This window comes from Sciurus vulgaris, assembly GCF_902686455.1.
Source record: "Sciurus vulgaris genome assembly, chromosome: 17".
NCBI lineage: Eukaryota > Metazoa > Chordata > Mammalia > Rodentia > Sciuridae > Sciurus > Sciurus vulgaris.
In genome coordinates this window covers 9,031,885-9,048,376 of record NC_136478.1, presented here as the reverse complement: position 1 = coordinate 9,048,376, position 16,492 = coordinate 9,031,885, and the positions used below count along the sequence as shown (strand labels likewise).

Sequence of the window (16,492 nt, the reverse complement as noted above, 5' to 3'; positions counted from 1 at the left end):
AGCTTCTACTTGTCCTTCAAGTACCAGATTAAATGTCACTTCTTCTCAATGACTTTCCCTGGTTTTCATCCTTCCCCATCCCAAGCAGGTTGCTTCCTCTTCTGTGTCCAATACGCTTTCAAGCGTATCTCTTGAGATCGTACAAAATCCTGGGGTGCAGCTCAGTGATGGAGCATTTGCCTAGCATGCGGGAGGCCCTGGGTTCCACTGCTGGTATTGCAAAAAGAAAAAAAAGATGGTACAATGGATATTCCTCTTCAGGTCCTTCTGAGAGACTGAGCATGTCTAGAAGAGGAGGCATCACACCCTCCTGCCCAGGCCTCACTCACACGTTGGAACCAGGATCCAACGAGGGTTCGCTTCAATTCTGTTCAACCACCCAAATCCAACACTGTGAATAAAACCAACACTGGAGACAGTTCAGTTCACTAGATTTTTTTTTTTTTCATCTTTTGCTTTGGTTCAGAATAGAATAAGACGAGAACATACGCGTGGCTTGGCTGTGGATTGGGTAGGCCTCTGCAGGATGCTCTGGCTTTGATTGAGTGTTTAAGTCATTTGAACTCCTTGTGACCAGTATGCAGGAATCACGATGGTAGTGTCACTTGGTCACCCAGAAACCAGAGGACCAGGCACTCCGTCCAGACCTTGCTGCCTTGCCATTGGCTTGCCTTCTTCCTCCTCAGAATGTTCCCATCGATGACCCTGGGAAAAACCCTCTTAAAGCATCCCCATTCACTGTCCTGCTACCTAGTAGAGATTTCCTTTCTAGAAGCCTCCTTGCTGTTTCCCTTCCTTTAAAAGTGATAGCCATTCCCCACAGGGCCAAGACTGGGGTGAGTTAAGAGAGGCCATTAGGGCGTCAAGTGCAGGGCTTTCTCAGGTCTCAGTTCTCAGGTCTCATGACCTGAGAACAGGCACCCCTCTACGTGTCCAGGCCTTAGTCCCTCTCTTTGCCCAGCCTACGTCCACGCCCTGCATTATTGCCAAAACTTCCCATGCATCTCTTCCAGAAAGGAATTGTGTTGAGACCTTTTTCTCCCTTTCCAGTGGGTCAACCCATGGACCCGACATCTTGTTTCTCTCGTGGCTCTTCCATCAAAATCTTGGGGTTCATTTACATTAAGACACCCATGGCTACTTAGCAGAACCCAGAATTGCAGATCCCAGTCCTACTTGAAATGAATGTTACTTTCAAACACCCACCCAAACCCCGCCAAGAGATGGACGTTGTGAATGTGAGTCATAGTCCACAGATGTCTTTGGTAAATACGCTTCTCAATTGTGCCGTTACTCACTTCTTCATTTTCAACGCTTTTAATTTATCATCTGATAGGCCGAGTGATCCATGGAATCATCCATCTTTACTTTTTCGTACTTGAGGTGGCTACACTTATTACCATTTGTAACACAAGCCCAGGCTGCGGTCATTAAGTGCTGTCATTTGTACCTTCGTGACTCTGTGCCTTTCACACCATGCAAAAGGAAATTGAATATTGCAAAGTATTCAATGAAACCCCCAACTAAGACTGAGCATCGTTAGCCAGCCCCATTGCCCCAGAATGAAGAAATGAGCCACGCCGGTGGACGGGGAATGGAGATGAACATTTCCCGAAACTCTTGGGAATGCAGTACCAAAGGTCCCAACCAACCTTCCAAGGCGAGGGGACTTTTCCAGCCTCTCCTTTGCATTCCACTCCCTTGCTTGGAGGAGCTTCTCCCTCCCTCTCGCCATAGCTAAATCCTATTCGCTCTTAAATCCCAGCTCCATGAGTACATTTTCAGAGCAGCTATCCATGGTCCTCCGGCCCAGGTAACATCCCCTGTCCACATTCTCATGAAACCATCTTAGCAACTATCAGGGGTCATCTTTGGAGTCATTGGAGCAAGCCTGTGACCCTATAAGCCATAAGTGCTTAAGGGCAGGAATCTGGCAGATGTTTTGTCGTCTTTCCACCACCTTCCCAGGGCTTAACACTGAGCATAGCTCAATACATTTGTCTGGTTTAAAAAAATCGTGACTAATTGTATCAGTCAGTATCCTGGTGGGAAACAAGTAGCACGTTTATTTGGGGTTTCAAGGGTTTTTTAACCTTTGTGTTTCACTGAGATGCTTTAGGGGTTGTTGAGATGTTTGTAAACTAGCAATAGTAGGAAGATCTTACCCACTTCAGGCCCAGGGAAGAAAAAGCATTATGGGATTCCAGAGAAGCAGCTGGGACTGGGCAGGAGCTGCAGTTTTGGAGGGGCCTGGGTACTGCCAGAGAGCTGGCTTAAGGCAGGGATCAAGAAAGAAACACCCTGACCTCCCTCCTGGCCTCTGATCATTTCCAGTATTTCTCAGTAATCAGAACCAGTTGGAAGCCAGTGACAAGAGACCCCTAAACGTAGGATTGGCTGTGAGGTGTCCCCCAAAAGCTCCTGTGTTCACGCAGGAAAAAATTCAGAGGGAAAGTGGTTGGATTACGAGAGCTGTAATTGAATCAGTCCATCCTAGTTTGAATGGACCAACTGGGTGGTAACTGCAGGCAGATGGGGGGTGGCTGGAGGAGGGGGGGTGCCCTGGAAGTGCTCCGCTGCTGTTCAGCCCCTTCCCCTTCCTCTCGCTGCCTGGCCAGTGCTCCCTCTGCCTGGCCCCCCCTCCATGATGTACTGCCTCACCTTGAACCCAGAGCAATGAGTCAGGCTCACCGTGGACTAAGTCTCTGAAACCATGAGCCAAAATTAAAATTTCCTTCCTCTAAGTTGTTCTTGTCCAGTATTTTGGTCACAGCATCACAAAGCTGATTAACACCTTGTCCACAGAGAAGGGCCGAGAACAGATGAGGAGAGCAGCACCCTAAGAATAATCAGAAGACCAGGGTGGTGGCCCAGGAACCCTCCTCAGACTTCCGGAGGTCCCTGCTCTCCTAGTTCATGGTGGACACAAATTAAGTATGGCAGTTGCACAGTGTGAGCGGGTTATTCTGTCCCCAGGTCATGCCTGAGAACGGAACACCAGCAGACTCACCAAGAGCATGAACCAGGGATGCCGGGTCAACTCCACCAGGATGCAGGGCATCAGAGCCAAGTTAACGGATCAGGAGCTCTGCCTCGCAAGTCTGGCGACACAGCGAAATGCTTTTTTAAATAAACAGAGCCCCGGAGCCTCTGTGCTGACCTCTGTCTAACTTTAACCTTGAGGGACTCGGCTGGGACTGTACGCAAAGAAGATAGGCTTGGGGACTAGAGTCTGTTGGTGGCAAGTCCTGACGAGAAGAGAGAATACAAGAGGCAGAGGCTCCAGGAGGCTCACAGAGGGCCCCTCCCACAGTGCACTGTGACCTGGCTTCTCTAAATCACTAGGACCCAAGACCCAGGGACAATCGCCAGCCTGTCAGCCCTTTCCCCTGGGCCTCTGGCCACCTTCTCGTTCCCTCAGCTTGCCCTATGCCTGCTTTCTCGGGTGCCGGGCCTGTTTGGGCTGGAGATGGGAGAGGAATCCCTCTTAGCCCAGTTTCCATGGCCACCTCCTCATTGTGGCCTGGGCCATTCAGGAAGTCGCCCAGACCCAAGAGGCCCTGCGCTCAGGGACTCTGATACCAGAAGACCCCATGGGCTTCTCCTACCCTCTTCCTCTCTAAACCCCACGCTCAGGTGTTTCCTGCCAGATGTTTTCCCCTGGCTGGACAGCCAGGAACTTCCAACACAACCCTGGACTTGAATTCAGTCCTCTTCTCCATGGAGAGAAAGCAATGTGAAAGAGGAGGAAAGGCACCATGTTCCGATTCTGTTCCCAGCCTGCGCCCAGCAGCTGCGCCTAGCTCCTGCAGTCAACCCCCTTACACCCTTAGGTGACGCACAGCCACCTCGCAACCTGGGGTTCGTTGTTCCACCATGAAGCTCAAGGACTACAACAGGAGCACTGAACAGTGGTTGGATTATCGTCATTGTCATCACCATCGTCATTGCACTGTGACAGATCCCTCCCTGGGCACCCCACTGACGTGCCAGGCATCTCAGAGCGTCATCGTCCCCCCAGCCAGCTGAGTCATCCTCAGTTCTTTCTGCCCTCTGTCTCCATGTTTGGTCATCAGGTCTTGCCTGTCATGCCACCCAGGCACTGTGTCCCATAGCCTGGCCTGCCCGTCACGTTTGCAGGTCCCCAGGCTAGAGTACAAAGGGGGGCTCCCAGCCCAGGGACCACCCCTTCTCTCCCCACCCTTGAGTCCCACCTGCACCACCAGGACAGATCTTGCTCACACGGTGGAAAGTTCCCATGCAGTCTGGGGGATGCTTGGGAAGAGGATTCTGGGAACCCGCAAAACAAGAGCATGGTCTAGAAGGGTGTGCCGGCTTTGGGCACCTATCTCTGTCCCCGCAGAATCCTCGCCCCACGGTTGCACTGCCACAGGGGAGGGCCAGGAGGAAGGGTGCCCAAGTCTGGGAGTCCTGCAGAACCCAGCTGGAGCCCACCTCTTATTAGGTGGCCTTGGGCATACTGTGGATGGGACATCCCATAAAGAAAGGAGTGACCTCGGGTCTCTGTGGACACCATTCAGAAATCCAGTAGAGGGCGCTGGACCCTCGGGTTCTTTCCGAGAGGAGAACAAAACGCCTGGTCCTGAGCAGACGGAGGTGCAGGGTCAGTGCCTGATTGTTCCGTGCCAAATGCTTGAGGGGCGTCATCCCTGTCGGTCTCCATGACAGTCTAGGGCGTGAGTATGAACATGTGATGGGCAGACTCATGATCCCCAGTGAAGTCCACGTCCTCATCCCCAGAACCCGTGACCTCACACAGCAAATGGGACTTTTGCCTACCGGATGAAGGCTTGGTGTGTGGATAAAACAAAGTGTCATAGGAACATGCCACATGTTGTGCCTGATGAAGAATCGATCGCCAATGATGGTTTCTTTCTAAGTTGTCATTGGAAGATGGAGTCCTAACAGTGTGACTAAGGCTCTCGCTAATTAAATGATCTCTTGGACATACTCCTAGCCCTTGATCCCTTCCATGTAAGAAAACTTCAAGGAGTCAGTTCTTTTCTTTTCAGAGAGAATTCTCCAGAAATATGCAGATTAGAGGCGGCCATGCAGGGAGATTTTTTCTAGCATTATGATAAAGCTTTTACTGGTGAGAAAAAAAAAAAAAAAAAAAAAGCTTTTTTGTTTCTCTGGGCTCCATCCTATTAGACAAACAGCTTAAATTGCTCCTAATCTCCAAGGAGTCTCCAGGTGCTTAATGACTTGCCACAGTGATAAACAACTGAATTCTGGGAGCCATTATGGAAGACATTATCTACCTCTCTCCTTTTCCTTTGAGAATCAAATGAAGCTGCTAATCTGGGTGGAACTGGGGAAAAGCATTGGTTTTGAAGTCCAGCCAACCTGCTTTGAACCACAGTTCCGTCCCCAGTAGCAGTTTTGCTTCTATTTGGGGGCAGTTTGCTTTTTTTCATTTACTTTTCTTTAGTATCAGGTACTTATCTATAAAATGGGTATAATATATATCTTGTGGGCTAAGACTTACGTGTCTAATTCTTGCAAGGTAGGAATATTTTAAATTAAAAAAAATGTAGTGATTTACAACAGCATCTGTGACCGCTCAGTTTTGTGGGGGAGGAATCGGTGTGACTTTGCCAGGTCCTTTGGCTCTCAAGCCTACCATCAAGGTGTCTGCCAGACTGTGGTCTCATTTAGAGATCTGACTGGAGCAGGCTCTGCCTCCAAGCTCCCTTGGCAGGATTTGGTGCCTTTAGGCATTGGGACTGAGCATCTCAGATCCCTATTGGCTGGAGGCTGCCCTCAGTTCCTGCCACATGGGTCTCTCCATAGGGCAGCTCAGGACATGGCCACTCACACCAGGGAGTGAGGAAGGAAGAAGAGACTACAGGATGAAAGGCATAGTCTCCTGCAGCCTGACCTTGGAAGGGAGATCCTGCCACTTTTGCTGAGCTCTCTTGATTGGAAGCAAGTCACTCTATCCAGCCTACCCTCAAGAGGAGGGGCTTACACATGGACACAAGTCCTGGTGGGAAAGAGGTCACTAAGAGCCACTTTAGAAACCATCTGCCATTGTATACAGATTCTCAGTGAGTACAGGTGGCTCCCTTCATCCACGCATTCTGTATCCACAGATTCAACCAACCTCTGATAGAAAATATTCAGGGGAAAGAATTGTTTGAACATGTACCTTGATTTTCTTGTTATTACTCCCTGAACACTTTGATTTCTTGTTATTATTCCCTGAACAATACAGTAGAACAACTATTTACATAGCATTTACATTGTGTAATAAGTAATCTAGAGATGATTTAAAGTATATGGGGAAAGGAGTAGGGGTTATACGAAAATACAGACTACCCCCGAAGATTTTGTTGTCAACAGGGAGAGAGTCTGGAACCATCCTTCACAGGAATCTAGGGATGATTATGGCAGCTGTTGTTACTATCAAACATGAAGCACTTTAGAAAGCCAGGTCACCCTAGATATAGAATCTACTGGATTAGGTATTAGGGTCAGACAACTAGCATATGAGACTGACCATTTACAAAACAGATCGAGTCTAACCAATGCTAAGTTATCCAAAGACTGTATTCAAAGAGGCATTGAGTTTATATTAAATATTGATTTGATAACTTGTTTCCAAATAATAGTATTTGACCACTAGAGTCAAAGACAGCCGTTTCCCCCACATAAGGTTTCATCATATGTCTGTGGCCCTCTCTAGTTATTTTAGAATACCCAAGTTTTTATAGAGATGTATGTGAAAATGTATATGCCGGTTTTCTCATTTCACAGTATTACAAAAGCATTTACTCCTGACTTGTGTTCTTGATGATTAACTGTGTATATCTTTATATTCCTTAACAGCTCCATAACATTTCTATTCAGCTGATAAACGAAAGAGCCATCGTTCACCTCAGACACTGCCTTACTCTGTGATAAAAGTTGTTCCAGAGATTTGCCTTTAAAAGCAGCACCGTGATGAAGTAGTTTTTATGTGTTATTCCACCCATAAATTGAATTATGTCTTTAGAATCAAGTCCCAGAAAAGCAATTCAAATACAAACATTTTAATGGCTCTATCAAATTTGTATACAAATGAATAGAAGCCTTGGGTTTTTTATGTAAGCAAATGCTGTTCCATCAGCCCCAGGCTGAGCTCCTCAAAAGCAGGCACCGTGTCTTACTTTTTATTTTATTTTTTTAATCATAGCATCTAGCCTAGAAGCAACATTCACTGAATATTTGTGGAGAGAATGAACAAAAGGGTTTAAAAGTGTGAAACTTTGAGAAAAAAATTATGTAGGCTAGATCTGTTATGAATTTTCCTTTTTAAAATCCAGAGACGTTTTGTTTCCATTTAGATTTCCCTTAGATGTGGATGGCGTACCCATGCTGGGAGCTGGGTTCCCTGTGGCCCTTTCCAGATCTCACTGAACCTCAGAGCGCCTCCTACAGTTCATTTTCTGCACAGCAACAGAATGAAATAAAACAAATGGGCCCATGCTCACCCCTGCTTTTTTCAGAGGGTCCCAGGGACATCCTTTGGTTTGACATCAGAAAGGAAACAGTTGGGTCCTCTTTCCTAGGGATACTCAGTCTGACTCCTGGTTCTGAAGGGAACTCCTCCCAGTTGGAGACAGAGTTTCTCCTAATAAATGGAAATCATGGATATATATATATATATATATATTTTTTTTTTAATGCAGTTCAGCCCCGAGTAATGAGTTTATTTAGCCCAAATTATAAATCTGAATTATATTAAGTAAACAGGGCTTAATCATACTCAAAAATACTTTTATTGCTCAAAACTTAGTCTGACTAATACACCCTGCCACCCTGCAGCACATGACTCTTGGCAGCCCAGAGAATGTCCCCCCACCCTTTTGCAAAATAAATTTTCATCTAACTATTCCAAAAGTTATTGTCCTTGATTTTAGACCCAGGAGATTCTTGTCAAGGAAGACCAGAGCATGCGAATGGCACAACCAGAATTTACTTGCACCCCAGAGTCCAGTAGACATGGCGGGTTTCACCAGCAAGCTTGGATTGCAGCGCCCTCTGGTGGGAAACTGGCGTTGTGACATTGGCCCCCTTTCACCTGGACGACCTCTGGTCTAACGAGGGCTTGTGTCTTACTTTGTGTCTCAGGTGAAGGAGGCCATGCAGCGGATCCACGATCGAGGGAATATTGGGAAGTTAATTCTGGATGTGGAAAAGACCCCAACTCCACTGGTGAGTGGAAAGCAGAGGAAATTGATCTGCTCAACACGAGAGATGAATCCAGGGCCCCTGGGGCGGGGGGGCAGGAGGAAGCCGAGGGCTTGTGGGCTGGAGGAGGCAGGGTAATCGGAGGACCTGGCCAACGAGGGGTCACAGCACCGAGAGGGGGGCTGAGGAGGAAAGGGGAACGCCTCCGTGAGAACAGTTCAAGAGTGAGCAGGGCATAGACAGGGAAGCAGAGGAAAGGCAGACACACAGACCGGCTGGTGAGCTCTCACGAGGGAGGGTTCCTGGGATGTTCTAGGAAACCCACATTCCAGGACGTGGCGGACAGGCCGGTGCGGCTGAGCCGAGATGTTTCCCTCCTGAGTCTCAGAGCTACATCGTCTCAAGAACGAAAATCTCACGTTTCAGTCAAGAGTTATGTATTTTTAAAAGCATTCTGGTCTTTCTAACCATCATATAGTTCAGGTCTAACAGCGATTTCACTGGATGAAGGCCAGTTTAAGGAGAGGGCATTTTTGTGATGGTTAAGTAGCAGATTACGATATGGATAGAGTTTGCAAAAATGCTAAGTCCCAAGGCTGTTTGAAGGCAAACGAGGGGACAAGGTTAGGGACGAGGGTCTGGGATTCCGGGTCCTCTGTGCCCAACACTGCATCCTTGAAACACATGAGCGGAGTCTATTTCAGGACCATCAGTAGCAGAAGACAGGCCCCCAGGGTGGTCAGAACAGCTGAACTGCCTTCAAGCAAGCCGGGGGCTTTGGCTGTCCAGAGGCACTGCTGTCTGGCACGTGACCGCTGGGTCCCCAGCTGGCAGAAGGCCTGCTTCACCAGGCGGATTCTCACCCCAGCTGCAGCTGAAAAAGCCCACCAAGAGCTGGGGACCTGCTCCCACATGTGACATTGTCCTTGCTTCTGAACCTTAGGCAGCTTTTACTGCTCAGCCCCAAAGAAACAAAGAGACATAGGGGAACAGGCACTTGGAGCATCTTGGGGTTTGGAGGAGGCCATAGTCCAGGGAGGTCAGGACTAGAGAGAAAGAAAGGAAGCTCAGCAGGCATGGGTGATAGGGACAAGAGGCACTTTCTCTATCTCTGGGCATGACTGTTCTCAAGGAAACCTACCTGCATGGCATCATCAGATGCTCAGGAAAAGTGAGAGTCAGGTCACAGAGCCCCCCTAATGGCCTCCGTTGAATTACAGATGGCCAATGACAGCACAGAGACCAGCGAGGCAGGGGAAGAGGAGGAGGACCACGAGGGGGACAGTGAGAACAAGGAGCGGATGCCCTTCATCCAGTAAGCCAGGACCGAGGCAGGAGAGGGCGAAGGACGGTTTGGAAGAGGAGGACCACCGCGAACCTCTTCTCCGCCCCCGTGAGCACGTGCTGTAGTCCAGTGTGTCGTGTTTGTCTGCAGTCAGCCGAGCTCAGAAGCTGTTGATCGCTGTTGTTTTTTGGAATTAAGTGCCAAGCCCATTCCACGCAGTATTATGTCCCTTCCCGATCTGTGTGTCACACACGCTCCCCTCTCCCTGTATCCAAGCCATCCATCTTCAGATCCTTCCTGATGGTTCTAGAATAGCCTTGCAAACAGCCCACAGGCCTGACACCTGAGAGACCAGATGTGGGCAAGGACGATGAGAAGACAAGTTTGGACTGAGAGGTATTGTCACAGAGAGCTGTCCAGGTCCTAGCACTCTTTGGGCCAGTGACGCTCTTTGCCATGGGCCACCCATGCCTCTGATCAGAGCACGCGCCAGTTGGGCCGGGGGGAAGAGAGTAGGCCAGAAGACATCCTCGTGAGCCCGTACACTTAAAAGCTCTCCAACAGTTCCTTTTCTCTCTTCCCTTGAAGAGCCAACTTCCTGACATCCATCCCCCTGTCTTAAGGCCAGAAGGTCCAAGCCACTCTCCTCTAAGCTGCCGACACTGGTTCTCATTCATAAACCCAGGGAGGCAGGTCTGGATTTTTCAGGATAGAAAAATGGGTCATCAACTTGTGCTGGAGGACCAGCCACAGAGATTTCTCCTCTGATGCCCCGTCCCGTGAGCCTAAGCCACGTATGTTTTAAGAACACCCACCACGCTTAGGACTAATTCAATGTCACTCTGAGATTCCACCGTGTTTGCAGGCTTGCCATCAACATTACCAATTTTTTAAAATTTTCCATTCCTGGTAGCAAGCAAACCCCCTCCCCAGGGAAGGGCTCCCTTGCAGACCATATTTGGAAAACTCAGTGAGTCTCTCCTGTCTTGCTGAAGCATTTTCCAACAAGTAACAGCTCCAGTGATGCCAAATGTGTGGTTCCTCCCCTCCGATACCCAACCATGGTGCCAATCCTGCAGGGCCCTGCTCCTCAGAAACCAGGGACCAAACTGCTCGATTCCCTGCTATCCCCTGATACCTGTCCAGCTGCCAGCCCCCTAACTCCTTAAAAGCCCCTCCCACCACCTGCCTGTGTGACTGGACTTGAGAGGTGAACACACATGCCCTGGGGAAGGGCCTCCCCACTCCTTCCTTCTGGTCCTTTTTGGCCCAGTGATTAATCTGTCACTCACGAACCATGCTAGAAACACAAGGAGCCCAGGCAAGTAGCACCCCAGTAGGTTTTGCTTTATGGAAGACCTAAGAGGGTTCCCACGTGCCCAGTGATTAGGAGCCCAACTTCCTTTGCGTGGGGGGAAACCTAAGAGTCCCTGCCTCACCCAGTTCTTCCACCAACACACTTGACAGCGGACCCACCTCTTCCCCGGAGTGACGGGAATGGATGCGTTTCAACCATTACCTGCTTAGTTTCCCAAGTTTCTTTGTAACAAATGTCACCTCATTCATCGCGTTATTTTTCCTGTCCTCAGCTTGTGATGATGACTTATTTATGCCAAATATCTATCTGGAAGGGGTCTCTCCTCGTTGTGAACGTCTGTAAACCATGAAGGCAGGAAAGGGTGTGGCCGTCTGAGAAGCCAAGGGATGAGAGTGTCCCGAGAGAGGACGCCCGAGCCATCTTCTCTTCCTGCCCCTGGACATGGCAGTATCCAGTTGGGCCATCCTGAGATGGGGGGTTCATCTCCCTTTTTCTAGACACTATTTATTACTGGTCGTGTTTCTCCCATAGCTGTGCTGAAGGGGCTTCTAAGGGACCACTATCTAAGTGACATTCCCAGGAGGCAGGGCAAAATGGCATTTTCTAGGGCTGGAAGAGCTGGCCCTAAGAGGGCTGTCCTCCTCCAGGGGTGAGGGAACCTGGCCCCATTTGGAATTCAGATGTCCCTTGTTATGTCCAAAAGAGAAGCAGGGCGGTCACCCCTTCCCACACTGTTCTTTTAGCCGGTGAAGCGGGTCCAGCCTCACTGGCCACACCTGTTGGTTACACCCTGTCCTCTCAGGATGCGGAGTGAGGAAGCTGGAGATGGACCGCAATGTCAGTGTGTGCCGTGAAGAATGGGGGGCAACATGTGGTCCTTCCGTGGACTCATTTTAAGCACCTCCTTCCCGTCTCCTGGCTGTGTTTCTGAAGGAATTGTGAGGAACGTCTCGGTTTGCCTTAAAGGAACCGCGAAGGCTTCTCCCACGTTAAGCTTGGTTGGAGTGAACTGAAACATCGTCCAATGTGTTTGTGGCTTTAGAGCTTTTGTTATATTGTGCCTACAAAGCAAATTATGTTTACATAAAAATATAAATAAAGTATTCAGCATAGCATAACCTCTTCTGGCATCATTGAATCCACAAAAGCAATCGGATGACAGCCCCTCTGTTAGGACGGAAAGCCTGGGTGACATGAAATGAAACCATCAGAGCTCGGCAGGACAGCCCCCAGTGCAAACTGAGGAGCCTGCGGGGAAAGTGGGGACTGAACGGAGACAAGCCTTTGAAAAGCCATTTCGTGCAAGTATGGGAGCCCATGCATATGCTAATGAGCTTGCTTTAGCCATACTCCCAACATCCTGGTGTATGTGAGAACATATGTGATTGTTGTGTCAATTAAAAATTTTAAAAACAGACTTTCCGGTTCCTTCAAGGCAAGAAAGTAAGAGCACTCAAAAAAAGAAGTGTTAAAAAAAAAACTCTATTTCCAAACAAAATCCCTATTATAAACAGAGCCAGTCTATATGACATTTTATGATGGAGTTAGTTTTTAAGACACATTTAATAAAGAGGTGACCAAAAAAAAAAATCATGAATGGATGATGGCAATGATACAGATATGACTAATAATAAAATGTAACAATAATTACAATGACAAACATTTATTAGGCACCGACTGTGTGCTGCTGGAGAAGCTGCGCAGGCATCTATTCACTTACCACCCCCCACAAAAAAGTGCTAAGAGGCAAGGTCTGTCATGACACCCACACCAAGGTGACAAGATTAAGTCTAAGAGCCAGGATTTGCCACATCCAAGCCCTGCCTATGTCACCAGTATTCATGCTCTCAACCCCGCACTGCCCTGCCTTGTAAATAAGGGTAAAACCCAATGCACTTCCAACGGCCATGCCTTGCTCACTGGAAATTCTTCTGGGATGCTGTTTCCCTGATTTCAAGGTTATGCTGGCACATTTGTTTTGCTTGATAGTAACTAATAGGTATCCAGAAGCTTCTTGTTTTTTCCTGGCCTTCCATTCAAGTGTCTGTGTCACACCTCAACAATTTCCATTTTCATGATCTAAAATCCTCAAGGTCATCAAAGAGATACAGAGTTGTACATTTCCAAGGGTTAGAACCTCACCAGAGAGGAATTCATCACCCGGGAGGCTGTGCTATGTTTTACCGGATTTCTCAGCAGGCAGCCAGCCCTGTGTCAATAACTTGTCACCATATCAATCTGCATTTACAAACTAGAAGAGAGCGTGACACCGTCAGTGAAGGTCTTACAAAGTCACTGTCCACGGGAGCTTCTCCTGTGTTCCTTCTTATTTCTCTGCACAAATCTCTTGGCTGCATGGAGCCGGTTCTGGTGCACTGCCACATTTCAACGCAGCCCAGAAAGGAACCTGAAATAGAAACTAAAATCTCTGTGCTTGGGAAGGAGGCCCGCTAGCACTTGGAAGCTTTTTTTTTTTTTTTTTTTTTTTTTTTTTTTTTTTTAAGCAGTTTGGATGAGGTTAGGGCAGTAACAGAGGCAGACATTTCAAAAGCCACTTTGGGCGCAGGGAAGCATTTGTGTAAGGACAGGAGGTGAGCGTTTTGAAGGGCACAGGTAAAGACTGAAGAGAACAACGTAGCCGGAATCCAAGAGCAGGAGGGTGGGGTGGAGCCCAGGAGAGGCGCTTTTTGGAAGTTGGTAGCTGGGTTTGAGGGTCCTGGGCGCCAAGCAGATCATCTTGGTTTTCCAGGGAAGGAAATCCATTCCACGCAGTGGCGTGACGTGACGCCTTGGGGCAGGGAGGCAGTCAGTGCACACTCAGGGTGTACTGGGAGGACAGAGCTGGGGGACTGGGGGGGCCGGCAGGCACCAAATGCCCCAGCTGCTCCTGCTTTGGCCTGGGTCTTCCAGAACCAGACACTGCAACAAAGATTTGGTTGTCAGCAGTGCTGGGAGGTGAATCTGAGAGGCACAGGTGGAAGAGTGGAACGCCAGACAAGGAAGGGAAGGAGCCAGGGCAGGGCTGCTGGGGCACAGCTCGCCCCCAGACACTGCACGCTGCCCCGATGTGTCCCTACTGAAGGTCAGGCGGCTGCTGTGCTGGTCCAGTTCTCCTGTGGCACAGGTAAGGAGTACCCCCAACAAGGTGCCGACGCCCTGCCCCTCCAGTCTTGCCCCTTGCTATGGCCACACGATGGCTACAGACAGACAGCCACAAGAAGCCACCGGCCTAGCAGGAAGGTGAGGGGACACGGAAGCAGCGTCCAGAGCTCGTGCCGTAACTTGTCGGGTGAACTCTTCCTCTCACATCAAGGGGGAAGCTTTAGAGGATTTCTACAAACCTCTGAGTCACCGCTCCCCTGCGGCCCACTCCAGCTGCCCCATTAATGCAGGCCACCCCTTGTTGTTTGCTTTGGGTTCTGTTCATGGGTCTCCTCCCGTACAGAGCAGAGTTTTGGCTCAGAGACACTCAAAATGCTTCGCCCTCTCACCAGGCTGTGTTGCTCCATTGAGATTTTCCTGCTCTTCCTCATTGGAGCTGGAAAAACCTGGGACTTTATGTCCCACAATATCTTGTGTTTACTCAGCACCTTTTCAACGAACATGTACTGGGCGCAGAACCCTGTTCCGACTCCTAGTAATAGGGAACAAAATAAGACATTGCCCATTCCTCAAGAAATTCTGGAGTCTGGAGCCATGCTATCTGAATATGAGCCACATATGGATTCTAAGTTTTTTTTTTAGTAGTTGCATTAGACAAGTAAACAGAAACAAATTTAGTTGTAATACGTCTTATTTAATATAATAAATAAAGAATGTTACTTGGACATAGAGTCAACATAAAGAGAATGAGACACTTTACATGCTGTCTTTCATTTGCTTCCTCTAAGGTGTGTACTGTAGACTGACAATGCGGCTCAGTTTGATCTGAACACATTTCAAATGCACCTGTGACTGGCTACCATTTGGACAGGCAAGGTCTAGAGGAAGGGCAGAAATGGACCTCAAGATATACCCTATAACTTCAAGGATGCAATGTTAGGGATATAATAGGGACATAAAGTGAGGAGGGGTCAGCTCTATGAAGGAAGGGGCAGGGAGGGAAGTCTGCATGGAGCAGGTGTTGCTGAGGAAAACCTTGAAAGATGAGTGAATGTTTTCCTTGCGCACGAGGTTCTTTACACACACGTCCTCGTGTCTGGCACACGGTAAGCCCTCAAGAAACACGAGCTTCCTTTCCCTCCTTCCGACTGCCAGCGCTTGGGAGAATGAGATGCTTGGGAAATGCTCAGTAGCTTCTTCCTCCTGCTTTTCTTAAATAACAGAAAACACACAGATCCCAATATTTGCTTCCAGATTTGTTTATGAGAGAGAAAAAAAATAAGTGTTTTGCATTCTCTGCCATGAGTATAATGAGCAGAATTCCCGTTGTCAGCCAAGCAAAGATGCTGGGAAATAGGTCCCCAGAATATCCAAACAGCCAAAGGAATATCTCAGAGGAGAGCCACGGAATCCCACAGAACAGGCACAGGCACCCACCCACAAGCAGGGAATAAGATCATAAGCCTTACAGTCTTTCAAACCAGGGGTCAAATTTGGGCACAGTGCTTGACATCTGACCTTTCTCCTATCAAAATGAGGTGACTGGTAATGTACATGACCTAGAGTTGTTGTAAGACCAAATGCAACACTGTATGTGTAACTTGATTGAAACCATCACCCACAAGTTCCGTTCCAGAAACCAGATCATGAATATCTTCAAACAGGTTTTTTCACTCATTCAACAAACACAGGTCAAATGCCTAGCATGTTCCTGGCACAATGATTTTAATATCTTAACAGCAAAAATAAAAAATGCATAGCTGCTGTTATACAGGAGTTCGTGGTTCAATGATGTGATAACAAGTAAGTTTTATCTCTTGTGCAAAGGCAATATATTTGTAGAGCCTGCCTTGGTAGAGCTTATGTGAGCTGGGTGGTAAAGAATATGACCATAATTGATGAAAAATCCCATCTGAGGCAGGTGTAGAAAGTTCTGTAGGAGAAGTAATTATCTTTAGGCATATCTGTGAGGAAGCTCAGGGTAGCTTTATGGAAGGGTCCACTTAGCTACCGCATGCACCAAGAGACCGATAGGACTGGATTATGGGAATCCATGAATATCACTTCAAGAACTCTAGATTTTGTACTAAAGACAAAAGGATTAACCAGGGGATTGTTGGAGAATGGACTCAAATCAGAAAACACCATGGGAAAATTTTCCAGGATGAACACTATCTTACTTGGTCTAGCTATGAGAGGCAAAGGAGAGAAGTGGGTGCCATATTGGAATCATTCATTGTTCTTTGGCTGGTTTCCCCTGACCCATCCATCATCTACGTGGTCACTGACTGCCATGGGTGGAAGAAGAGGAACATGAGAACAGTCAAGCACATGGGAGGTGTGGGGAGTCTCCTCCTGGACAGGCCTCCAGAAAATAAATCATCACATGAGCGAGTCAGAACCGACCCAGGACTACAACTCACGTGGCATGGTCACCAACACATACATTCAAAGATTGGAATTGTTTTCCAAAAATTGCTCTAACTCAGAGTTAGATTTCCACAGAGTAAAACCAAATCAAGACAAACCATGAAAAAAATAATCTAACATTTACTGAGGATTTGCTGTTTGCCAACAGTTTTACTCATACC

At 48.1% G+C, this 16,492-nt stretch overlaps 1 protein-coding gene across 1 annotated transcript in view; it reads left to right on the top strand.

Annotated features, from left to right (window-relative positions):
* The window catches only part of VAT1L (vesicle amine transport 1 like), a 143,146-nt gene extending 131,052 nt beyond the window's left edge, over positions 1-12,094 (top strand). Inside the window, exons 8-9 of the mRNA XM_079116952.1 lie at positions 8,137-8,220; positions 9,417-12,094. Coding sequence (XP_078973078.1) covers positions 8,137-8,220; positions 9,417-9,515 — 183 coding nt within the window. The 3' untranslated portion in view covers positions 9,516-12,094. The remainder of the gene's footprint in view (positions 1-8,136; positions 8,221-9,416) is intronic.
* Positions 12,095-16,492: the final 4,398 nt, after the last annotated feature.